The sequence below is a fragment of the Mus pahari genome, chromosome 21, assembly GCF_900095145.1.
Source record: "Mus pahari chromosome 21, PAHARI_EIJ_v1.1, whole genome shotgun sequence".
In the NCBI taxonomy this organism is placed as follows: domain Eukaryota; kingdom Metazoa; phylum Chordata; class Mammalia; order Rodentia; family Muridae; genus Mus; species Mus pahari.
Window position 1 is genome coordinate 43791792 of NC_034610.1, and position 26922 is coordinate 43818713.

At 45.6% G+C, this 26922-nt stretch overlaps 1 protein-coding gene across 6 annotated transcripts in view; it reads left to right on the forward strand.

Moving 5' to 3' along the window:
* Map7 (microtubule associated protein 7) overlaps positions 1-26922 on the forward strand; it is a 129746-nt gene that overhangs the window by 84777 nt on the left and 18047 nt on the right. For 4 of the 6 annotated variants that reach the window (XM_029533216.1, XM_029533214.1, XM_029533217.1 and 1 more), the window contains exons 4-8: positions 8802-8965; positions 10430-10547; positions 14405-14515; positions 21183-21296; positions 25592-25740. In XM_029533216.1, coding sequence (XP_029389076.1) covers positions 8802-8965; positions 10430-10547; positions 14405-14515; positions 21183-21296; positions 25592-25740 — 656 coding nt within the window. The remainder of the gene's footprint in view (positions 1-8801; positions 8966-10429; positions 10548-14404; positions 14516-21182; positions 21297-25591; positions 25741-26922) is intronic. The other 2 variants (XM_021221312.2, XM_029533215.1) reach the window with 1 other exon arrangement.

A 26922-nucleotide genomic window follows, 5' to 3' on the forward strand; every position in this document is an offset into this window, starting at 1 on the left:
TGTGTGTGTATGTGTGTGTGTGTGTGTTAGAGATACAGATCTTGTTGACCTTCTAAACCTTTAGCTTGTGTTGGCTTTCATAGCTAAGTTTAAAACTGTTCTAGAGATTTATCAGAATGTGTTTTCAAAATAACACAATGATATAAAAATGACTTTGGCCTGGGAACAGATTTCGCTCAGCTGAGGTAATTACATCAAACTCTGCCCTTCCAGCCATAGCTTTACTTTGCCCTTTTCTCCATTCTAATTCTAATGTGTTCTCATATAATCGAGAGATAAATCATCATTTCAACCTGGTATAGGATGTTCATCTCAAATTAGTATTAATTAACGAACAACCAATAATGGTGTGACCCAAGCTAACGTTGTGTGCGAAGTCCCTTCTGATTTTACTTAACATCATTTGTTGAACAGTTAGTTTTCTTTTGAGGAAAGGCTTGGAAACTTTAGTCACCCAGAAAGGAGAGACAGAGGGCAGGAAGGGACAGGAGGAGAGGGATGTGTCAGAGTCCAGCATGCAGTCCTCTGAGAGGTCTCTCATCCAGACTGCAAGTGTGCACCTTCAGCAGGCCTGTGGCCCGTCGTAGTCCTGCCCTCCCAACTCAGGCACTTGGTGCATCGCTCTTCCTAGGCCCTCAGGTCGGGAAGAGGCAGCTCTGGATGCGGATGCTTCCTGTCAGCAGGCCAGGGCAGCTGTGCCATGAGTCAGCCAGTTGGAAGACTGGGTGCTTATTTGTGGATGGTTTAGGTAAGCAAGGTCCGAATGAAGTCCTGGGATCAGATGAATAACGTGACAAACTATCTTTTCACTGCTAAATTTACTTTGCCCTTAAGTGTGAAACTAAAGATCCTAACCCTGAACAGTAAGAATCCTGTGGGCATGATAAAGTCTAAGGGTGACACTGACTAATGGGGACCTTCCCTATCTCTCCCCATGTGGAGGAGGAACATTAGTCACTAGGAGGGGTTCCAGCCCGGACGTTTTAACAGAATGGCTCTTTGTGCTTCCAGAGTCAGACAATCCGGAGTCTAAAACTCCAGCTCCACCACTCACATGTCCTGAGTTGGAGAGCAAGTTACCTTGCTCCCTGTCTCTCAGGCCTGCCTGTACATGACTCAGGTCAGCGTGAAGTATGAGCTGGGCCTCTTTCCAGGTGAAGGTTACAATACAGGAGCACGGCCTGTCAGGTGACTGGGGGCCTGGAACTCCAGGCCTGATGATTCTGAGCTGCGAAATAGCAGATGGGGGGGGGGGTCCGTGCTTCTAGGGAAGTCTCAATGAGACAGCTGTGAAAAGATTCCACTGGTCAAGCCAGACTCCATTGATTTAGCAGCAGCTATATTCAGATTAGAAGTCTGGGAACTTTATCTTTTCTTTCTTTCTTTCTTTTTTTTTTTTGGTTTTTTGAGACAGGGTTTCTCTGTGCAGCCCTGGCTGTCCTGGAACTCACTCTGTAGACCAGGCTGGCCTCAAACTCAGAAATCCACCTGCCTCTGCCTCCCAAGTACTGGGATTAAAGGCGTGCGCCACCACGCCCGGCAAGTTCTTGCTTTCTTATTTCAAGACCTTCTCCCCACACATAACGGGGTGCTACAGGGTCTCTTATGTGTAAGTTTCTGTCCCAGCACCTCAGTCCCATTGGCCTTCAAGCACAGGGAAATGGGCAAAGTGGGAAGGTCTCAGACCAGAGACAGCGTGGGTGTCCTGCAAGGCCAGGCCAAACAGTTCTACATACTCTAATTACAGTTAAGGGGAAGACAGTGTTATCCCAGCTCTTGGGACCCTGAGATGGAAGGATTACCCAGAGTTCAAAACCAGCTTGGGCTACATAGTGACTTCCAGGTGAAGCTGTAGAGTGTGATTTCATCTCAAAGAATAAAATAAAATAAAATAAAATGTAACATGGGAAAGCCTCGAATTCCATTCATCAAGACAATGAAATGAAGGTCTTGATTGAGTCATTTACTCCTTAGCTCTCCTTCCCTCCCTCTCTTCCTGTCTGTCTCCTTCCCCCTCTCCCTCCTCGCCTTCCCTCCTTCCTCCTCTTCTCCCTCCCTCCTCCCTTCCCTCCCTCTCTCTTTCTCTCCCTCCTTCTCTCGTAATTCCCTCCCTCCCTTCATTTTCCACCCACTCCCATGCTATGAATGGACCCCATGGCTTGTTTTAACAAATCCAGTAAACTCAGGCAAGAGCAGAGTAACCCCTCGGGCACCAGCAGTGGTGGCCCTGTGACTGGAGCTGGGGAGCTCTCCTTCTCAGGAAAAGCTTTGACAGGAAGCAGCTTGAGCTCCGGAAGAGCACCAGGCAGAAGGCGGTGTTGTGGACAGAGGCAGCACCAGTAAAGGAACTGGGTGTTCTAGGTGTGTGTATTGATTGATAAAGCTGCTTGGGACAGGCAAATAGAGTAGGAGTGAAGATGTAAAAGACTAGATAGACTCCGGTGCGGATGGAGCAGGAGAGAGAAAGCTGACAGCAGAGGGTTAGAGAAAGCACCGCTCAGAAAGGAGTTTCTGGGGAGTGACAGTACACAGTGTCAAGCATCTGAAGGGCCCACGGAGCAGGGGCCTGTGCTTCCAGACCTTACTCACGGCTCCCAGGAGTTTGATGTGAGAAAAGATGACCCTGAGCGGGCTCTGCTTCAGGGTGGGAGGATTCAGGCAAAGCCCAGCACTGCAGTCAGTTGAGTTAAAAGCCCTGCTCTACCTCCTGCCCCGCATGTTCCTGGGAGCATCAGACCTCTCCCTGCTCTCTAGTTCTCCTGCCCCGCATGTTCCTGGGAACATCAGACCTCTCTGGATCTTGTTTCTCAATTCATCTCCAAGCCTGCTTTGTAATAGTAATAGTTCTGCTTGCTTCTTTTTTTTTTTTTTTTATTTTCATTTCAAAACATGTCATGGGGTCTAGTCATTATTCTCGTGGCTCTGGTTGCTTCTTCCTTTGTAGGGTGGAGATCAGCTCCAGGGCCTCAGCGCTAGACAAACACGTCAGTGGGAATTAAACTCTACTCTCTGAGACTTTTAAACAGCGGACCTGGGCATTTGATAATCAAAACAGGCAAACTCCACCTTATTATAGGATCGATACTGATTTTATTGCTGCCGTTTGGGAGAAAGGGTGGGGAAGATGGTCCCAGGGGCTAAAACGAGATCTCAGTATGTAGAGTAGACTGGTCTTGAACTCATGGTACACTTATTCAGCCTCCCAGGGACTGGGATGACAGACAGCATTGCCATGCCCAGATTCTTGTAGATTTTGAAGAATTCCATCATCTCTTCTGTTTTTCTTTTATAGGAAGTGGTAGTATATGTGGTCTGGAAGTGTCAGGGGGTTGGTTTGATGCAAAGAAATGCTGTTCATGTTACAGTGGTAAACACTCTGGAGGGTCCCTGTGCTCTTTGTACTCTTAGTTTTATTTTCACTTCAAAAGTCGTTAACTTCTGGAACATTTACAGTTGTTGCCTAGGTTTCTTCCTTCCCTCCCTCCCGTGAGTGTGTGTGTGTGTGTGTGTGTGTGTGTGTGCACGCACTTGTGTTGTTTAGAATCTGAATGTAGGGCCTCATACTCAAATTCTCAACTCCAACCCCATTGAATGAGTATTTTCTACACGATTGCTCCAAGTCCTGTAAAGTAACTTTACTCTCCATCTCTAGAGAATCTTACTTCTTCCCTCTCACTTCCCACTAAGAATCATGAGCTAAATTAAGCCACATCTCCTTCAAGCAGTTGATGGCATCCATGTGTTCTCCGTTCTATTCCAGCAGTGAATTATGTTCTCCACCCGTACAGACATAAGCCTGCTGAGAAGGACCATGACGGGTGTAGGTGGGGCGTCCACCCCAGCCTGTGAGCAAGCCACTCTGAGATACCTATCCTGCCTGCATCTTCTATTGGCTGACTGCTGTCTGTGGTAGCAGAACAGGAGTTACCAGGATTACCACACAGCCCATTATTCCGTTTGCCGCCCCCACAGAAGAGCATGGCACTGGACCAAGCGTTGTGGGTGTTACATGAGCTCATCAGCAGCCCTGACCGGAAGTCGGTGCTGTAGTGATTTCAAGGAGAGAGCCTCACCCAGCATGACTGGTTCACTGGCCCATAGCGGTTCAGTGGCAGGATATGGGTAGGCTCAAGTTCCTGTGCAGCCTGTGTGTCTACCCCAGAACCTATTTTTCATTCTCTTTAACAAACAGGCACTGTGTGTTTCTAAATAGAATCCAGACTGATAGCACATTTCCATGTTGTATGACACCAACATCTTACCATTACTGTGCCATGAAAACATCCCAGTTGCAGATGAGACTGACTTGCCCGTGTCCATATTACTGAAGCTTAGGGAGTGGCGCCCATCTCTTTAAAGCAGGAAGGTTAACATTCGCAGTGCTCCATGGTTTATCTGGGCAGCCTCTTCTCTTACATAGGTGCACCTTGAGAAAATTAAATGACTGCTGAGTACTTAAAGGTGTAGCCAGCTTTACTGGCCACTCACTGCCCTCCAGGGCACTGCCCTCACAGAATCCCATGGGCTGGGTGGCTTTGGCAACAGAATTACAGTTTCTCACAGTTTGGAGTCAGGGAAGCCCCAGACCAGTGTCTCATGCCTGCTTAGGACTCTCTCCTCAGGGCACAGGCATTCGGAGAGAACAAAACCTGGCTCAACAGATAAACACGTGCTGCAAGCCGGGAGACCTGTGCCTGACTCCACGCAGCCAAGGGAAGATGGAAGGAAAGAATCGGCTTCACAATGTTGTGTTTTGATCTCCATATGTGGTGCACAAGCATCACACACACAGTGTGAGAGTGGGAAAGAGAGCACACGCTATTGTATCTTAAAAACAAACCCACAAATTCTATCAGATGAGCCCCCCCCCCGGGACCCATTTGATCTTTTTCTTATGTTCATAGTTTGGCTTCTTATAAACAGAGTCTTCCGAGCATCCCGGAGGCCGGAACAGTGGTCTTCCCTACCTTCGCTTCAGTGCTGAGACTGTAGGCATGCGCCACCGTGCCCAGCCACTTCAGTCTTAATTCCCTTCAGAAGGACTTGCTTCCCAATACAGTCATGGGGATTAGAGCTTTACCATGGGAATTTGGAGTTAGGGGACTCAAATCAGTCTATAGCAATTGCTGGCTTTTTGTTGTTCAGTTTGTTTTATGTTCAGAATTCTTACTGAAAAAATGTTCAGCCTCAAAACTATAGGTTAATAGTTTAAATTACTAACGTTCATAAGTAAACTTTCAATTCTTAAAATAGTTTAAAAGGCCGCAGGAACCATGCTGAGTAGCTCATCCAAGGGCTCCCCAGCAGGCTGCAATGACCAGGAAGTAGTATGTTTTCCAACATTATTTGCCTGTTCTCCGTGTGACCGTTTACAGACAATTGTTGTACTTTGAGGGGGGTTTGGGGAAGCCGTGCAATAGAATCTCCACGTCCTGTTAGAGACAGAGGTAGAAGCATGACAGTAGCTCCTGGGACAGTGCGTACCTAGCGTGAGCGTGCCAGGCTGCAGGTCACCCCCCAGCACCCCCAAATGTTCTCAAAGAAAAGGTCTTCAAGGGATTATTTGTTATGAAATTAATCACTTAAATGATAATGTGCATCTACGTCAAACCTTTAATTTTTTTAGTTAAGATGTTGGTGACAAAGGTGGAAGTTGTGGACAAATTTTCCTAAGTCCAGAGAACTGTTGTACTGCTTGAAGTATAATTATGTTTTAATCCTCGTAATTGCATGAAAGCCCCTGTTTCCCCACAACTTGCTCTGATAGAATTCATTCCAGGTAGCTTACCCAAGATTGGGTCAGCCAGTCAGTAGTTCACAGTGAACGAGGAAGTAATTCTTTTCTTTTTTCTTCTTCTTCTTTTTTTTTTTTTCGAGAAACATTGTCTTGATAAAACCTGTTTCTCTGTGTAGCCCTGGCTGTCCTGGAACTCACTCTGTAGACCAGGCTGGCCTCGAACTCAGAAATCCCCCTGCCTCTGCCTCCCAAGTGCTGGGATTAAAGGCGTGCGCCACCACGCCTGGCACCAGGAAGTAATTCTTAGGATGCTTTTCACAGTGAACCAGGAAGTAATTAATTATTAAGATGTTTGGATGTGTTCAAGTGGTTGAAACTTACTCTGGAAGATGGGGAAACAGCCTTTGCTACATAGAAAACAGCTTAGGAAATACAAAGTGTTAGATGTCACGTTAACTGAAGAAGACCAGTGTGGCAGGTCTCTTCCCACACCAGTGCGCCACTTACCTTAGATCTACCTGCGGGTTTATTAGAAATGGAAATTACTTGTCCTCAACACCACAAAAATTAAAAACCAAGTGTCCTATTGTTGTTAGTAGCCGGAACGTGAGGATTGGAAACCGTGGGTTTGATGATTTGATTCTAACTAGATGCTTTTGCCCTTTAACCCGCAGATTTCCAAAGGTTATGGTGATATGCATGGCAGACGTGAGTGAGGTCACTGCCTTCAAAAGTGGGTTAGCTGGAGACTGAGTTAGAGTAGAGAGGGAACGCAGAGCAGGGAGGGCGGGCTAACTGCGGTAGCTGTGTTGCCAACAGGGCAAGGAGAGCAAGCAGGAGCTTCGCAGGCAGAGGAGTCTGCATCCAAAGAAACAATGAGTCATGAATGTTTATTGCATTTCATTGCTGCATTGAAATGCTGGGATCAAGCCTAGGGCCTCCCAGATGCTGTGCTGCACATGTATTCCCACTGAGCCTCTCCCCAGCCTTCAGATGCTTCCGTGCCACCATAGAATAAAAACCGAGCACTGTTTAGTTATTAGTAACCTGGAACCTGAGGATTGTGCCAAACGGGAGAAATCTGTGCTTGCACAGTGCTCTTACCCAAAGTCGGAGTTAGATTACCTGAAACAGTCTTAAGTTTGTTACTATCAAGCAAGTGATAATTGTCTATTTGAACAATATATAAGCAATAAAATGCTACAGAGCCATTAAAAATGCAGTTAGAGTCGAGCTTTTCTATTTTAACATGAAAAGATCTCTAAGAGATTTTAAGTAGAAAAAGTTAAGTGCAGAGTAGTTACACTCTGGGACAACTCGAATGGTATAGTGTCTCACGGAGATAGAAATGGGATATAATGGGTTCCATATAATAAGAACAGTCATTGCACTTTCTGGTAGTTTGTACCAGTTAAGTGTCTATAAGAGCTACCACTGCAGGGCCAGATACAGTGGTGCACACCTTTAATCTCAGCAACTGGGAAGCAAAGACAGTCGGATTTCTGAGTTTGAGGCCAGCTTGGTCTACAAAACAAGTTCAGGATAGGTAAACTTACACAGAGAAGGCCCTGTCTTGAAAAACCAAAAATAAGGGGGGGGGGGGAGAGAAGTAGACCACTCTAATGTATCTTTCTGTGTGACATTAAAAGCTTGCCAATAAAGTACCTATGTAGAAAATGCAACTTTATATACATGAGTTCATCTAGCTGTCGGAATTCTGTGCTCCTGTTAAGCTTCAAGATGGCCTCTGACTATGGCTTTATTCAGTCAGTGCATGCTGTGTAGAGCATATAGTAGGTGCTCTTCTGTAAAGTCAGTTTTTAACGCAGTGCATGCTGTGTAGAGCATATAGTAGGTGCTCTTCTGTAAAGTCAGTTTTTAACGGGAGCCTGAGAGTCTCTCTGGGGCCGTAGGTAGGAGCTTTGGAGGCTGGCTTCCTCGAGTTTGATCAGTTGACTGAGTCCGAGCGTGTGTGGTGGCGGCTAGGCAGCATGGCTCCACAGCAGAGCTGTGGGGAAGCCTGCCACCCCCCCAGCTATCCTCGCTGCCCTGGATGGCTCAGGCAGCCTCGCCTTGAACTGACCTTGTCCTTTCACCAACAGCAAGCCAGTTCAGCTCTTTGAGAAGGTTTGTGTCCTCAGATACTAACTTTGAGAAATAGTTAATGCTGCAGAATTGAAAATAGCATTGACCCTAGTATAGTGGTACACACCTACAATGGTGGCACTTCTGGGGTACAGGCAGGACTAGGAATTCAACAGTTTATCCTAAAATACATAACAAGTTCAAGGGCTACATAAGATTCTGTCTCAGAAACCTAAAGGTTTTATGGTCCAAATTTTGGACATTCTCACATACAGTGTTAATAATACATGGATTTTTAGTCATCATGGTCGGAGGAAACTTCAGATGTTGAAGTAGCTCTGAGGATAATTTTATTTCCTGAAATGGAAAGGAACATATAAAGGAGAAGGTCTTTCACCACTGAGCAGTTGTTCTTGGTTCTTTCTGTGTATTTGTATGTATATGTGGATGTGTTTGGAGATGCATGTTGTACTCGTAGGTGCACATGCACATACACAGATGCATGTGGAAGCCAGAGGTGTATGTGAGGTGTCATTTCTCAGAAGCCATCGACTGTGTTTTTGAGACATGGCTCTCATTATAATCTTGCCAGTTAAGCTAGCTGGCCAGTTAGCGTAGGGCTCTGCCTGTCGCTGCCTCCTAGGGTGGATGCTGGGGAAGGAACTCGGGTCCTCATGCTTGCGTCGGCAAGTGCTTTTACACGCTGAGCCATGTCACCAGCCAAGGGTACCCCTTTTTAAAAAGAGATGATGGAAATGGAACTGCTGATCCTAGAGTTTAAGGGCATGCAGGCTGTGGCCCAGAGAGCTAGCTATACATGTTCCTAAAGAGCAGAGTCCAGGGCAACCTCCTTGGCATCGTGAGAAACGCAAAGGTCGTGCCACATTGTACACACTCACAGAGCTGGGTTCACTCACCAGCACCCAGCCATTCAAGTTCTAAGCTGCCCTGTGTTGGCTCTCCCTGTTTTTCCCCAAAGCTGCACGAGAAACCGTCTGGCTAGAGAGAGAAGAGCGAGCCCGGCAGCACTATGAGAGGCACCTGGAGGCAAGGAAGAAGAAGCTGGAGGACCAGCGGCTGAAGGAGGAGCGGAGGAGGGCTGCGGTGGAGGAGAAGAGGAGGCAGAGACTGGAGGAGGACAAGGTGTGGAGAGGGGCTCCCCTGTCCCATCCTGCCAGGTGCAGACAGCTGCAGGTGTTGGGGGGCATAGGCTGGGGGGCGGGGTAGAAGTCAGCTGGTTATTGATAGTGTTGCTGCTGGAACATTGAGTTCTCATGTCTTTCCTGGAAACCTAATGCGCATTACTGCTTTATTCAGCCTTTCTGAAATGCTAATATCACCCAGTGGGCTTCCATAGGGTATTGCCATATGCAAATATTTCCATGTAGGTAAATATTTACGCATATGTACTTCATTTGCACTTGACCCTTAAATAAGTGTTATATAAGGTTTTAGAGATGGGGGGAGGGCAGTGATACTCAAAATAGCAAGGTTATACAACATGTCCCTGCTAGGTGGGGTGGAGCATGCTTGTAAGCCCAACACTCAGAAAACAGATGAGATAGGATTGTCACAAGTTCAAGGCTAGCCAATGAAGACCAAGCCTCAAAGAAAAGAGTTTTTCTCTCTTGGACCCCTTCTTATTCTTTTTTTTTTTTTAATCTTTTTTAAAATATATTTATTTATGTATATGAGTACACTATAGTTGTCTTCAGACACACCAGAAGAGGATGTCAGATCACATTGCAGATGGTTGTGAGCCACCATGTGGTTGCTGGGAGTTGAAGTCAGGACCCCTGGAAGAGCAATTAGTGCTCTTAACTGCTGGGCCATCTCTCCAGCCCCACCCCTTCCTGTTCTTGAGAGTTCTTGAGAGTTCTTTCTCACTTTTTTGTAATATGTCCACTCTGCTTGAGGGGTGGGGGTGAGAAAAAAAATACTGTGTTCTAGCTTTGATTTCTGTTTGTAAAATATGGCTCCATATGAGGCTGACTTATAGACATAGGACATGTGCTTGCAAGCATGCATAAGGTTCTGGCACCTTCTCTCTCTCTCTCTCTCTCTCTCTCTCTCTCTCTCTATATATATATATATATATATATATATATATGTGTGTGTGTGTGTGTGTGTGTGTGTGTGTATCTCGAATGACCACATGCGCACGTACACACACACACACACACACACAGACAAGTTAAATGGGGCATCCTGGTGCACATCTATAATTCTTGCCATCAGGAGGATCACAAGACTCAGGTTATGGAGACACATATCGTGTATGTTATGCACATAACTGTACATAAAAGCACATGTAGAGTTTCAGCTTAAGTGAAGACTGCACTAGTGTTGGTGGAGACATCCCACCCAGTAGGAAAGTATTTATCTGGGTATCTGTTATACACAGGGACTTCTGAACTGGGAACTACTGATGGTTACAGAACCGACCCAAGATTGTTACTGTTCCCATCTTAAAGTGCAGATGTTAGGAAATAGATTATAACACCACTAAGGTAGGGCAAGACATTAGGTAGTCCACTCCACTCTGGCTTAAGCTGCAGAACCTTCAAACAGCTAAACCTAACTGCTCTTCTATCTATCCCTGGTAAGGAGCGCCATGAAGCTGTTGTCCGACGGACGATGGAAAGGAGCCAGAAGCCAAGACAGAAGTCTAACCGCTGGTCCTGGGGAAGCCCTCTCCACGGGAGCTCAAGCATCCACAGTGGAGGTAATGCAGACACCACTTTCAAGCTCGTTCTTTGAGTTTGGTTGTCGTTTTTGCTGGACAGTAAGAGTGCATTTGGCTTTGGGACTTTGGGTTTTTTTTTTTCCCTAAATCTCTCATTGCAGAACAAAAACCCCTCAGAAATCATAAAGCTATAATTAAATGATGCTTCCACTATTTGAGGACAAGAAGTTGATGGAGGTAAGACCCAAGGGCCTCTCTTTGCCTTGGTGCGAGCTCCTTTCCCTAGAGAGAGGCCTATGCACCTCTGAGCCCAACAGCCTCAACTGTTTTAAGGATCTATTTGCATAAGGTTTGCAGGGCTGTGGGATGGTATCCGGGGTCACTTTCTGCTCTGGAAGGATTTCAGCAGCACAGCTGGGTCAGCACAGCTGGATCAGCATCTGTCCCATGAGCGCATGCGCTCTGACCTGACCTGTGCATAGCTGATGTTCTGTAGGAACACATGCTGATTCCTCAGACCAGAAACAGTGGTGCACATCCGGACTGCTTCTCTCTCCTTGAATGGACATAAAGTTATCTTGAAATATGACATTAGCAGAAGGCTTATCTTTGTACTGTAAATTCAGTATACCTCAGTGCTTAACACCGTTTGTCATTGACTTTTCTTTCTTTCTGTGCTTTTCTTTTTTGCTGAGTCATCACTCTCTTTGGTTTAGCAGCCGGGGACCACCACATCACAGCTTTAAGGGGTACTAGAAAATCTGGTACAAACATCCTTGTCTGCTGACTGCCTGCTCTGTAGCTCGCACCCCCAGACATAGGACCAGTTAGTCATGGATCACTGAACCAGCATCAGTCTAGTCACCTCGCATGCTGCTGTGTATTGCATAGACCAGGATCCGAGATGAGCAGTGTTTAAGAGTTACTCAAGGTCAGGGGACTTGAAGGTTGTTGAAATGACCACACATGGCGCATTTGCTTTCTCTCTACGTAATTTTTAATAAAGCCCTTTTAAGTGTCTTGTAGCTAAGAATTACCTGCAGAGAGCGTCCAGGTTATCAACCCCCACAGCCGTCAGTACTATCACTTGGAATCAGCTTCACTTTATCCAGTTGAATTTTTCTTTGTGTATTTGCTGCGTGTTTTCATTATTCTTTTAAATATTTTCTGATTGATTTTAATCTTCTGTTCTCTCTCTGCGTGTATGCTGTATGCTAGAAGACAGCATCAGATCCTATTACAGATGCTTGTAGCAACCATTCTGTTTCTGGGAATTAAACTCAGAACCTCTGGGAGAGCATCCAGTGCTCCTAACCACTGAGCCATCTCTCCAGCCCCCTCATTACTGTTTTTTACAACACCCCCCACCTCTTTTGTTTTTAAGTTTAGCAAGCACAACCACAACTTATTTCCCTGTGACATTCCCCCTGTGACATGTGGCCCTTGCCACCTGTGATGGACTGCTCACCAAATCTGCCATCATAAAGATATGATGTGCTTAGTCAGGAATAGTTTTCCCGGATGCTCCATGAAGAGAAGTGGTCATGGTAAATGTTTTTATAACCCTATCTTTCTTTTTCTGAGCTTCATGCTTTCTGTCTTTATTACAGAAATGCTTTGTTGTACAGTGTCAAAACACCTTTGAGAAACAATAAATTTACTTGGCCTTAATTCTTGCTTTCCACTGTGCTATTTGGAGCAGTAAAGCTGTTAGATGAAATCCAGTGACTGCTGGTTCACTCCACAAGACATGTGTGTGAGAAATGGTTGGAACTGATCCAAGTTCTCAAAGACTAGGAAGTGACCAGCCCGCTGCAGGTTTGAGCGAGCCATCCACGCTGCTCGCTAGCCCCTTCCCTTCCTTCACAGCAGCGCTGTACTAACCCTGCTGATCACGCTAAGTCCTCCCAGCCTAGAAACGTTAAAGCTATTAAAGTTAGTGTCTTCTCTGCCTTGCTGGAACATCAGCTAGTATTACCATGGAAACACTTCTGTTTGTAAACCCACCAATCCTTTTGTGAAATAGTTTCTTGTTCAGTGAGAAAAACTGGATGAAAATTGTCAGATGGCACCGCACCTCACACCGTGGCTTGCCTCTGTGGTTTCACCACCCATCGCAGAACTGTGGACTTGGCCGTTCCCGCTACTCTGGTGGATGACTGTCTAGCTCATCTTTTTCTTGCTTACTAGGAAATAGACAAACTATTGACAAATACCTGGGGATAGACTTAATATAGACACAGCTTTGCCAGCTAAATCTTAGTATATAGCAGTGTCAGGAAATATGTCTCCGTAGAACCACATGGCCGCGGCTTTCACCATCCTTCCTTATGTGCACGCCCACATTCAACATCGGGGTGCTCCTGGTACTATTTCCCCTCTGGACTTGTATTTTTTTCTCATTCCCCAAACCCCAGCAGATAAATGTAAATGAGAGGCACAGAAATCACCCTTGTTAATTTATTTTTCTTTTTAAAACATAATTAAGTGTCAGCTATAAAAGTGATTTCCAGTTGAAGATCCCCTTCTCATTGATGAGGCTTATCACCAGCAGGTTGTAGATAATAGTCAGAATGGCTGGACTACAGGGCAAAATTCGTCAAAACTGCTTACTGCCAAGGTTATTCAGGGCAGTGGGGACAGTGCAAAGGCCACCCTGTGGAGTGGGGACAGTGCAAAGGCCACCCTGTGGAGAGCGTTTTAGGTTGTGCTTTCAGCAGCCAGTAATGGAGGCCATGGCCCACATCTCTAACCTCCGCCATTATCACATGCGCAGTGTGGTGGATTGTTTTTATTGCGTGGAGTTTGTTCAGGCATCATGAACACTGGTGAGCAAGACTTTGAACTCTAAAGCCTTCCTTAAATTATTTGGCTGCAGGATAATTTTCACAGTATTACTCACTGGCTTTGGTTGAATTCTAGTTTATATTGCTGTCAGTTCTGGGCAAGTTTATGTACGGATTCCACCTTTTGAGATCAGAGACACCCACACCCCTAGAACTAAGGCTCAAACCCAGAGCCATGGCACAGGAGGCAACCTCTCCAGCACTGAGCCCTCTTTGTTTATGTTCTGTGGAGACAGAGTCTTGGGCTGCAGGTACAGCTCAATTGTAGAGCCCTTACCTAACCATGGGTTCAATCCCAGGAAAGATAAGGAAACAGACAGAGTGACCGACGTGTACTAAGTGGTGTTCACCTGCAACCCTTGAGTTGGAGGTTAGAGGTGTAGTAAGTCTCAGGCCAGGTCATGTTGAGACCCTGTCAAAAAGGAAAAAACAAATCCAGGTGGTGGGCTTGCGAAGATCCCTGGGCTGGCCTCAAATGTATAGTTCCGACTTAGCTTCCTAGTAGCTGGCATATAGGCAGGACCCAGCCTACATCCTTACTTGTCAACCAGTCATCCTATAGTGAATGTCAGTGCTGCAAATGTACAAGCAAGGGGGTCTGCAGCAGAACCAGGTGTGCACTTCCCAGGCGCGCACATGCGCGCACACACACACACACACACACTTACTCACTCTGGGTTTGCACTTCACTGAAGGTTCTCAGTGTCGTACCCACTACCCACCGTCCCAGGCCCCTCTCTGCTTCACAGTTTGTCTGCATCGGCTCATTAACCTTCCTCTGCTCCGGGGTTTGTCTTCATCTGCTTGTATCATAAAATCATGCTTGAGTTGAAACTGGTGAACTAAACATTTTGATTATTTCTTAAGAAGATCACGTTTTCATTTCTAGCCTGTAAGTTCCTCTAGTGTGTCCACTTAGAGAACTGTGCTGTGCAGAAGATCTAGAAACTATGCCAGTGGCCTCCAGTCCTGCTGCTTGTCCCACCGCTGAACTAGGAAATGCCATCCTGCATGCCAGCCGTCAATTAGCACTCTCTCCATTTGTTTTAGATCCAGACAGGCGCTCAGTTTCCACCATGAATCTTTCGAAACATGTTGATCCTGTCATTAGCAAGCGGCTCTCCTCCTCGTCTGCAACTTTGCTAAACTCTCCAGATAGAGGTACAGTCAAAAGGAAAACCAAACCTGTCTGTTGCTTACCTAATGTTTTCTTTCCTGGCCGTGTACAGATGGAAATAGCATCTGAAGTTGCTCTCCCTATATTTCTTAAATAGGAAGAAAAAAACTTGAGAGTAAAAAGGCATAAGCGGCCGAGCGTCACGTGCCTTGAGATGAGGGCGTTGCTCGTGTTAGAAGGTGGCTGATTGGTGCGTTTAGCAAACGGTGCTTCCCTCAGCCGGTTAGCAGCCGAAGTCGCCCCTTACCCACCAGAATGCACATAATCTTGCTCTGGACAGTCCTGTCTCGATCATCCGTGCGCTGGGAGTTCTGGGCGCCAGCTCTCCCAAGGAAATCTTAAATGACTCGGAACAGCAGTTTGGTTTTACCAGCTTGTTTCTCACTTGGTCAGAAGTCTCTCCTGGCATTGCTGATGTGTGTGATTGATTGCTTGGTGTCCATTTCAGTCTTTAGGGCTCGGCCTCTTATTTTAAGGAGAGCATTACCGTGTCCTCCAGCTAAAGTCTTTACGGAGTTTTGAGTTTATGCATCCTATGGATTTACAGTACATGAATATTTAGTTATTCATAAAATGGAAGTTTTGTCTTATACCATGGATGAAACAATCAAGCTTTTCAGAAAAGCTACTTGTTTTAATAACTACGATGATTTTAAATAAAACCAAAGAATTACCATGTAATGCAAAGCACACACTTTTTAAAAATAACAAGTTATGGTGACCTTCAGTGTGTTTTTACAAGATTAGAAAGTGTCATGTCTTAATCTGTAATAAGAATGTAATATATGCATGTTCCGTGTGTGTCAGTTTATATATCTTGTATTTTATATTGTGGCACCATTGTACTATATTATGTGAATGTTGGAATTATTCTATAAAGTGGTAAATGTTTGAACAGTTTCTATTCTTGTCTACTTACTCAAACTGTTCAAGCTAAATTTGCCTAAAGCATTGATATTAGAATGGAATCAAGTTTTAGATGTTTTTCATGTTCATTTGTTACATTTTCCTTCATAAGTATGCTTTATTGCAGACTAGATGGAGTACATTCGGGGAGGGGTAAACCTGTGTTTCATGCTCCTTCCCTTGCTGAACCTAAGATGGAGATCTGGTGTGCATGTTGTTCCTCCTGTTATCTGTCCCCTTCCTTTCCCTTTTAAAGTGCCCACTTACCTACAACTTTTATGTCGTACTTTTGAGAACTTGGGTCTGAGACAAATCTTAGTTAAGGACTTATAATGCTCTTAAGTTAAGCCTTGCTTTTCTGCCTACTCCAGTCCTGGGTAAAGATGAGGATAAGGAGACGGGCTGTAAACCAGCTGATGCCCTGACCAGTCTCTGAGGATTGAACGTGCTGAATTCATTGTCAGTTAGAAATAAAATTACATTTAAACCCTATGCATGATGTATCTGATTGGCTTTTCTTAGGGTCATGTGGTATGGGGACAGATATACGTTGAGTAGTCCATGGATTCTACTTGGGGTGGTTTAGTCAGCCCCTCAGAGGTTGAGAACCTGATTTGTAATGTCCTACAGGGTAATAACGCTCAGTTGGCAGCCCCTCTCCACGCAGTGGCTCTGAGGCCCCTGCACTTTCCACCTGCATGGCCTCCACAGGGCACTGTCTTTGTTTTTGTTCTGAGACAGGGTAACGCTGACTGGTCTGGAATTCAGTCTGTAGACCAAGCTGGCCTTGAACTTGCTTCCGTCCTTCTGCCTGTCAGCACTAAGATGACAATGTACACAGGCCACAGTGAGCCATGCGTTCCTTGGCTGAATTAGAAGTGGAGTTAGGAATTAGAAAACCAATAGAATCTCAACAACTAGTCTGTAGCTGAAGCCAGGATGTTGCTCCTTGCACCAAGACACAGAACTACAGAATCAGGGTCTGTGTCTTCACAGGCTTAAGCTAAGCTGATGGCGTGAGAGAGAGAGAGAGCGCGAGCGCTGAAGTCAGCTCCACTTCCCTGCCCCTATCAGAGGAGCTGCAGGCAAAGCCCTGGTCTAAGGCCATTCAGCCTGGAAGGGGCTCCAGTGCTACAGGAGGCTCTGTTTGCTCAGTTTTTTGGTTAAGCAAAATCTTCAGTAAGAGAACTCTCCTGCCAGCTGTTTTTGAACACTAGTTAGGCCTTATTGTCTAAGTAGGAAGAGTTCTTACCAAAATAAACTACAAGCTTTTATAGACAAATATGTTTTAAGAACTCAACACGATGTTATTAAATTGAGCCTTCTCCCACCTGCGGCAGTAGTACCTCAAACCTGACACTAATTTGAAGCTAAAAGCCATCGGGGCTGGAATGCATCTGAATAGCTCTGCTGGCTATCGGATGTACTGGAATATTGTCAGGACGCTCAGGAAACAGCCAGCTCCCCCAGTGTGCTTCCCCAGACACTGCAGAGGGAGCCTGCCACAACTGCCCACCTTCTTAAAAACACTGGTGATTTAAGGATCGGACGGTGTGTCTGTAAGTACCACACGGGCATGAGGTCCTGGCTTAGAACCTTCAGAGCCTACTTAAAAAATAAAAAGATCCAGGCACAGACAGGTGTAAAGACACCTTTAATCCTAGCCCTTAGGAGACAGTAGATAACTGTGAGTTCGAGGCCAGCCTGATCTACAGAGTAAGTTCCAGAACAGCCAGAGCTATATAGTGAGACCCTGTCTTAGAAAATAAACAAACAATTAAAAGAGTTAAAGCCAGGCATGACAACACTCACCTGTAATGCCAGCACTGGAGAATCGGGGACAAGATCTTTAGGACTCCGAATCTGTCTGGCTTAATCAGTGAGTTCCAAGTTCAGACAAAAGACCACATCTCAGAAAACAACGGTAGTGGGGGGAGAGAGAGATGCTCAGCAGCTCAGAGCATGTGTTCTCTTCCAGAGCAGGGAGGTTCTCTGCCCAGCACTCAGGTCACATGGCTTCATATCGCCTGTAGCTTCAGCTCTTCTAGCCTCGACACACACACACACACACACACACACACACACACACAGCATTCAGTCACGGACCTACACAAGTAAAAAATAATAAAAATCATTAAGATGGACCACAGTTGCTGAAGATACTGACATGTGGCCTCCACACACACACATTCATAAACATGTGCTTATACATACATATACATATACATACATATACACATATATGTGTAGATGTGTCACACATCTACAAAATAGGTACACAGAGGGAAAAAACACTGTTATTTTTACACCTGAATTGTGTCACATAGACTAATAAAATTACCCGGAAGCGCATAATTTCTCATTGATTGATCCTATAAGTGCTACAGCAAATGCCATTGCCATTTGGAAATTTACGTTAAAGGTGTGTCTTAGTCAGGGTTTCTATTCCTGGACAAAACATCATGACCAAGAAGCAAGTTGGGGAGGAAAGGGTTTATTCAGCTTACACGTCCACGTTGCTGTTTATCACCAAGGAAGTCAGGACTGGAACTCAAGCAGGTCAGGAAGCAGGAGCTGATGCAGAGGCCATGGAGGGATGTTACTTACTGGCTTGCTTCCCCTGGCTTGCTCAGCTTGCTTTTTTATAGAAACCAAGGCTACCAGCCCAAAGATGGTCCCACCCACAAGAGGCCCTCCCCCCTTGATCACTAATTGAGAAAATGCCCCACAGCTGGATCTCATGAAGGCATTTCCTCAAGTAAAGCTCCTTTCTCTGTGATAACTCCAGCCTGTGTCAAGTTGACACACACAGCCAGCCAGTACAAGGTGCATATCCTCATTTTTTAAAGGATTTGTTTTATTTATGTGTGTACACTGTCTGCTGTCTTCAGGCACACCAAAAGAGGGCATCAGATCACACAGATGGTTGTGAGCCACCATGTGGTTGCTGGGAATTGAACTCAGGACCTCTGGAAGAACAGTCGGTGCTCTTAACTGCTTAGCCATCTCTCCAATGCATATCCTCATCTTTAAAGCCACCTACATAACCAGATTCTCCTCAAGAAGGAACAATGGGACTTTAAAAGAAGGAACATGAGATTGTCTACTGTGAGCTTAAAGTTAGTCTAGACATCCCGGACGTGGTGGTGGATGCCTAATCCTACCACCAAGGAGACTAAGACAGGAGGATCAAGGACTCCCTGGACTGTGTAGTGAGCCCTTTCCTTTAAAATAAATAAATAGACATGAGTCAATACAGTCTCACCTTGAATCCATATCATAGGACACAGTGATAGATCTCAGCTGAATTCTGCCCAGAATCACTTTGTAGCCTAAAATCATACATTTTCATCCTTGCTGTAATTTGAATTAATGGCCACATCTCTGGATGATTTCAGGCGGCACTTGGGTATTCTTCTAATACAGTCAGGATCTAGCAGCATCTAAGTTCTGCCTGGCATCCGAGACCCTGAGTTCTTTTTTTCAGCAGTTGATTTTGTGCGCATAGGTGGCATGTGCTGATGTGATTTGCACAGCATTGATTTAGCCCAGGCCATTCAGTTCTGTTAACCTGAGGCCACAATGGTGATGGCTAGCCACGGGCCAGAATTGCATCTTTTTGAGGTTGCCTATGCTGATCTGAGTGGTCTCTGCCACCCTGGTGTCTCCTCCCTCAGCGTTTCAAAAGTCTCCAGATCAAGAACCTCTACATTAAACAAATAGGAAAAGGGATGTTGTCTACAAGCAGATGCTCAGTCTGTCCATCCCCCTCTCTTGCATGTCAGTCACGAATATGGTAGAAGTGGAAATATCTGAGGTTTGTAAGGACCTGCTCATGAAGCAGCTTCTATAGCTGATGCCCTGAGGACTTGCAGGAGTTGAACTCCTTAAGGGGAAGTGGGAGGCTTAAGGCCAGGTGGGGGGGGGGGGGGGGGGGAGGAGCGGGGGGGGGGGGTATAGGGAAGCAGTAGGCTTAGCCTGGGAATCCTAATAGATATAAAAAAAATAAAAACCTTTCCCACCGTGGAGGGGGGGGGGGGGGGGCTTAACATTTGGGAAGCAGAGCTAGGCAGATGGGTTCTGAGTTCCAGGCCAGCCTAGTCTACAGAAGGGGTTCTGGACAGCCAGGTCTTTGTCACACGGGTTGTCAATGCTGTCTTCTCTCTGCAGTTCTGAGCCTCTGTCACCACGTAGTTTATCTCAGAAGGAGGCCTCGCTTTATTTTCCCTCCCTTGCTGGATTGAGCATCCTGTTCTGTTGAGCCGTATGTTCTGATGAAGCTGTGCTATATTGCTACCTTAAGCAGCCACACTGCCCTGCCTGTGGGCGTAGCACCTACTTCTGCTGCTGTCTGCCGCCTTAGTGCTCTGAGGAAGGCTTAACGCTGGGAAATATTTAGCCATGGAAGCCAAGGATAGTAGTCCAAGCCTGTAACCTGTAATCTCAGCACTTGGGTGACAGAGGCAGGATTGCCATGAGTTTGAGGCCACCCACAGTGTGCAGCCTTGTCACATTAACCATCTCATCATCATCATCATCTAAAGAGATCTCCCTAATAAACAGAAAGTCTAATGGAAAATTCACCAATTCTTTAAAGCATTGGACAAAGTGATCACTTTTAAAGTAGTCATGTCATTAAAGGGTTTCCTGGAAATTAGTTCTCCCTGCACGGAGGCAACTATTCTAAGTGTAACAGTGTCTAGCAGTATATGGTTTTAATAAACTAAGCTAGATTTCCAAGACTCTAAAAATTCTGTTCCTCTAAGAGATGACATCCAGAGGACCAGCATGAGAAGGTTACACCTGAGGAGTGCAGGCCAGAGGTGGTGTGCTCAGGGTCAGATAGTTGTAAAGGGCTTTGACGAGTGGCGTGAGAATGCTCTCTCGGTGGTGTGGGATCTGTGTATGACAGTAGCATGTCACAAGCCTCTTCACGTACCTTCTGTGTTTTAGTGTGCCATCGCCAGATGCTTATGACACAAATTCCTAATTGGCATGCATTTTCTAATCACAGCCTTGCCAAATCCCAGTAGTTTGGGACCCATATGTTATTGTGTGAAGTTTGTTTTCAGATCTTCAGACATCACTGATAAACTTCAGGGTTGTAGTTAACATTGAACTCAGGCATTTCTGCTTAATTTTGCCTCCCCTTCAGTTTTAACCTCGATCCTCGGCTGAAAGTTTGATATTGTGCCAAACGGGGACCTGAAACAGCCAAGCCTGCTGAGTGAAAAGAAGGCCAAAAGAACCCCATACAGACCTTTGCATGGGTCCCCTCTTTGGAATCACTGTACCTCTTCCCTCTAGTTACCCCTAAACTATTCGTGCAGATCCCTGAGTTTGACAGAACTCCTGCAGTGCTTTGTGTTAATCTAGTCTTCATTTGTCAGCCCCAATGAGGCTGATTATTGGAGATATCCAGGAAGCCCTCCATCAGAGGTGGGTGCCATCAGTCTACTACCCGTCAATGATGCCCATCACAGAGATACACCCTGGAGTTACCGATAATAGCAGATCTGTAATTAAAATGGTATTTCCATCTCAAGACCCGTTGTTTGCTTAATGAGTGCAGACCAGCAAAAGGAGCTCCTGTGGCCTGACTCGGGACCCCGTGTCCTCCCTAGGAAGCCTGGGCTGTCTCAGAGGTCCGTCCAGACTGTGGAGGTATTGGGTGTGATGATGATCAGCACCCCGTTGGCCCAGGAAAGAATGTCCCTAACATCTTGCTTATGTGGTGACATTTAGCTCGCCGCCTGCAGCTCAGCCCCTGGGAGAGCAGCGTTGTTAGCAGACTCCTGACGCCCACGCATTCGTTCCTGGCCAGAAGCAAAAGCACGGCCGCCTTGTCTGGAGACACAGGTAAAGCCATCCAGGCGGCACTTGGTGGTGAGGTAAAGTCCTCCTTTTGAAGCCTGTCTGCTCCTCCACGCTCATCTAACCCCACCTCCATTCATCCTGGTACGCGCTTCTCTCTGTTGGTGTTGGCTTTGTTTCCTCTTTACATCCACCCTAACATCTTATCTGGACGCCAGATGCCAGGCAGGCAGGTGACGTCCCTCACCTGATCAGATGGCCTCTGTCTGTCTGTTAGATTACCAGGAAAAAAAAAATTATCACTTAAACCTACTTTGCTTTCTACCCTTGTATGCCCACAGATGACCAAGGGTAGTGGATATAATTTAATACCACTATGCAGACTTGGAAATTAATCATTGCATTCCTCTGACTTAAGTATGTGCTTTCTTACCCTGGCAGCTTCCCCTCCTGTGCCAGGCTTCTATATTTAACCTGGAACTTTCTAAGCTCTGAAGAGCCGAGAAGGCTACTTGAAATGTACAGTGTCTCTTTCTTACATTCACCAAAAACAAAGAACATACCGAATCTCGACCGTTGCATTGAAACTTTTTCGATGCCAAATAGGCATGAGTGAACCAACCGAGTACACTGAAAGTAACTCATGTATCTAGTTGGTAAGGCCCATCCAGTTGGGCTTTGAGTGACATCTCTGTATTGGTGTCATGCTTGGATTTCCCAGCTCTCTCTGGGCACAGTTGGCGTGTCTGTGGAAGTAACCCAGCCACCCCTTACCCTCTGCTCTGCACTTAGAAAACCGTGTGCTCTCTTTGAAAAGGTTTTCTTCACCCTCATTCGTCTGCTGCACAAATAGGCCTCTTGGTAGTTTTATGGACTTTCCTCTGTGTGGTACCCAGTTAGCTAACAGGTGTCAGCTCTGCCTCTCACTGTCCAGCGTGAGGCCATCAAGGCCAAGGTCTGGACACCCTCAACAGCTCTCTCTGGAGGTGAGGGTGGCAGCGGGAAGTGCTGATACCAGGCCTCTGGGATTTGTCTGGAGGAAAAGGTGCAGCATTTTAAGATTATGTTTTATACCACGAACTTCGTACTTGTTTGCAAGTGATGAAAGCTGTCCTCTGCGTGTTGGCTCTCCGGGCTGCTTGTGCACCCTGTCTTGTGGACTCTGCAGTATGTGGCTATCACGCACCTGAATCCTGTGTTGTCTGTTGTCTCGTTCCAAAGCTAGGAGCGTGTCTCTCTCTGCTCTTTCTGTCGGCACCGACCCTGGCAATGCTTTTACCCCTTGTCTTTCCCACGCCATTTCTTCGCTGACCTTCCTTTCCTTCCCCATCCACCACTCCCTTCCTTGTTATGCTTAGTTGGGTACAATTGATGTTAGTGAAAAAATAGCACGTAGACTTTGAGTCCTTGCTACTTTCTCTAGGTTATTACTACCTATTCCGTTGGTACCGCTTATATTTAATGAGATTAAAGACTCCTGGTTTTTATAAAGAGTTCCACTTGGATTTATGAATGTAAATGTGTCTTAGCTGTCTTTCAGGACATATGCTGTCTTTATTTTCTGATGTACCTTCCAGGTTATTAGTTTGCCTCAATTTCAGTTTTCTTTCTTCATCTTATTCCCGATTGCCTTTTGGTGAAGAGGGCCCTAGATCCATAGCCATGATTACAATAGCAGTTAAGACCCTTGTTCCCTAAGGTGCTCAGGGTTGTGGTGGGTGGGAAAGGGTCCTGCGCCCCTTCATTCTGAGCTCTATGTTCCCACTAAGATCTTAGGGGGTTAGGTTAATGTACTCTTGACTGCCAGGAGCAGTGGAGGATTTTCTCAAAGGCCTGTTCATTCTCTGTAATTAACCTATACAGGACATGGAGCGCACTGGGGGGAGGCGTGAAGGAGAAGTGCCATTACTCTCACTGTGTCTTCGGAAGATTGAGGTTGTTCAGTTTGCAGGTTTTAGGTTTTCCATGGTAGATGTTCAGAATTTAATACCTTCGGAGATTTTAGCGTTCCTTTCAGCCAGAATATTTTTTGAAGAATTAAAGTTGAGGATTTTTAAATAGAGATGAAGATATTCTTAAACTAGATACGGTGGCATACACCTTAATCCCAGTACATAGGAAGCAGAGGCAGGTAGATCTCTTTGAGTTCCAAAGCCCAGTTTTCAGAGCCAATTCCAGTGTTGCAGAGTCACATAGTGAGAAGAGAATATTTTCTACCTGTACTTAATGCTTTTTTCAACACTACAGTAAAGAAGAAATTAGATTGCATCCAGGATGTTCTTAGCAAATACTCATTTTTCACTTTGCACTGAAGGAAAATGAAATCATGTTTCTGTTTCCTTCCGTTCTCAGTATGAGTCTTGATCTTAGAGCAGGCCTGTTCTCTGGGGTCCCTTGATCTTTAGGCAAGGTTAATGGCCTCTGGCTTTGCCTGGACACTGGACACCACGTTTCCTGATTATTAACCTGCAGAAGCACCCTGTGCAGGGCATGGCTTCTGCAGTGGATTTGGTTAGCTCGGAAGCGCTTTGCATTAACGAACCCTTTCCTTGTCTGGAAAGTGAAAGCGCCTTGTGATACTTAAGGAAAAAAACTTATTTTCCAGTACTTTCCCTAGGAGTCACCACCAGCAAAGACAAGAGGCCCTCCTGTCTCAAAGTACAAATCTACCATTCTCCATTAAAGCTCAGAAGAAAAGCTCTGTGTCCACTCTTATGAGGAGAACAGTTCACTGTGGAGAAGGGTGTTTTGTTTGGATATAGGAAGAGAGGTTGCAGCTTCCAGTCTCCCAGTGAGTGTGAGCTGGAAGATCCCTGGAGATCCATGATGAGACTTGTACTCGTGCGTTTGAAGCAGGAGTACAGCTCAGCCAAGGTCCCAGGTTCCATCCCTGCAGAGAGGCCACAGCAAGGTGCAAGCCGGTGCAGCTGTCTGTAGAGAACAATTTTTTAAATTTTATGATTTTAAAAATTAAGATTGCCGTATACTTTTTGAGTAATTTTGAGGTTTTTAGTACTGTTAAATTTACCTACGTAGGGCTAAAGAGATGGCTCAGAGGTTAAGAGCACTGTCTTCTCTTCCAAAGGTCCTGAGTTCATTTCCCAGCAACAACCACATGGTGGCTCACAACCATCTGTAGTGAGATCTGACGCCCTCTTCTGGCCTGCAAGTACACATGTAGGCAGAACCTGTATGCATAATAAATCTTAAAAAAATTACCTACACAAAAGTTTCTTTATAAAGTTTTGCCTCGAAGTTAGGTATGGTGGCACACACTTAGAATCCCAGTACTCCTCCTCATGCTGAGGTGGGGGGATTGCCACAAGCTCATCACGGTCAGCCCCTGGCAGTAGAATGAGTTCAAGACTAGCCTGGGCTATAAAAATACATAGTAAGCACATGTCTGTAAAAGTTAAGAACTACTACAGGAACCAGATTTGCATAAAGTAATTTTATAATCTTGCTCAGGTACATAGCATTGTCCTCAACCGTGTTTGCTTCAATTTTATGGAAAAACCAAGATTGATTGATTGATTGATTGATTTTGAGTGAGATCTGAAATTCTGGCTCCTGTATAACATTAAATAAATTGCCTTCAACCCATTTTTGTGTAGTGACTTGAGAAATGTCAGTGTTCCTTTGAAGATGGGTAGTCTAAGACTCAAAGTTCTTTCTGTCCTTAGTAAGGCTGTCACTGCGACCCGTGATTCGGCCACAGTGGCATTTTCTATTCCTTGGCTTTGTGAGGGGAGGGGGCAGAAGTATACATCACAGCTTGCCTTCAGAGAAAGCGGAGATCTTTTCCAGCTGTTTTTAGCTATCCCTGAAACAAGCCAACACCTGTCAAGGCTTGGTCAGCGGACGTGTTCTGTCTCGGGTGCTTCCCCGCCACTGACTCCTGAACTTGGCTCCTGAGACAGTTATAGACCTTACTTGCCTGCTTGCACATTTCCTGGTTCTAGCTTTAGTTCCATAGTAGAAGTAATTAGGAAAAATCTGTCCATAAGCCAGTCTTCCCTTAAAAATGGCATCGCAGATACAGGGTTTTATCAGAACCATTGGTCTGTAGTCAGTCATACAAGGCGGAGACTATCCACAATCAGATTGTTCCTGTGTCTTTAGTCATAACTGAAACAAACAAGGTCTATTACCTTCCAGGTCTGTCAGCCGGGCACCCCACAGGTTTGCAGGTAGAAGGCGAGTTGAGGATCTCGGGGCTGGGTACTTTGGGTAATAACGTCTTCTCCCCACTTTTCTTTCTGTCTAATGCACCTGCCTCTGGCTCTCTTCACCTGCTCCTCTGGCACTCTTGTGTGTAAAACCAATCACCTGCACTCTAGTTATCCCCATTTGTCCTCGTTCAGCATCTTGCAGCCCCATCATCATGCCCTTCAAAGCTGCACACTCTAGAAACCCAGTGGATCGACCAAAACTCTTTGTAACACCGCCTGAGGGCTCTGCACGAAGGAGGACCATTCATGGACTAGCGGTAAGTAGTGTCTGGAGAAGCCGGTGTGTGGGAATCGGTGCTGTTTTTCTGCAGAGTGGGCTCTGCCCTAAGATGGACTCTGAGTACAAGATCAGGTGACAACTTCACACCACCCCATCCATTATAAACCCAGCTGGCTATGCACCTCTGCCCCTCACTGCCTCTCACTTGGGGATTTTGCTCTTCCTAAACATTTGCAACTGTTCTTCACTAGAGCACCAATGAGTGACAGGCCTATTCTGCTGGGGCCTTTATACAGATAAGTGGTTGGGAAACATTTTCAAGGTCAGAAACTGGTGCCTTTGAAGAAAATTAGACCTAGCTTGCTGCTCTGACCTGTTAGCTCAACCATAAAGCTGGCCTAACTCTGAATGTGGCTTACTCAACCGGGTATGGATGTCTATGTATGCCTGCCACAGCCCATATCTTAAAACATCATGAAGGATTTGGAAACAGTTTTTGTTCAGTAGGTACCTCTTATAAGGCTATTGATATATATATTATATATATAATATATTATATATATAATTTATATAATTTAAAGTGAAGGATAGATAATATCTGTTCCCTGACCGTGCTGTCAATGTAGCGAGGTCATCTGTGTGTCTCTTGGAATCCTTCATCTTTGTTTAAACTGTGAGCTTATGTGCTGTAGTTGGGAGATGCAAACATTGTTCTATGGCTTTGAACCTTAGACTTCAGTCATGATGTCCCCAGTCCACCACATGTCACTGCTTGCTTGGCAGGGATGTTGAAACTTGAAAAACAAAATAAAAACAAGCAAACAGAATTGTGCCAGACAGAGCAATTCTCATGTTTAAAGCTGATGGGTACTTTAAAGGGTTCTGCTTCGAGGTGTCTCTGAGGACGGTGAGAGCGAGTGTGAGGATTTTGTCTGAGGACTGTGAGAGCGAGTGTGAGGATTCTGCCTACAGGAGAGGGGTTTTTTTTTTGTGAGCCAGTTTAGACATCAGCGCGATTCATACCTGAGACAAGCCTCACAGCCCTGTAGCCAAAGGGGAGCCTACCTCTGATGTCTGTCAACTCTTACGTCATTAGCTTCATGATGCTTTGGAGATCCTAACTTCAGACAAAAAGTGACAGTGAACGCTTAGAGTGCATACGCAGTGGGGGAAGGTATTCACTGAAGGGAAGACATCTTAATGCCTTCTGAAAGTAAGG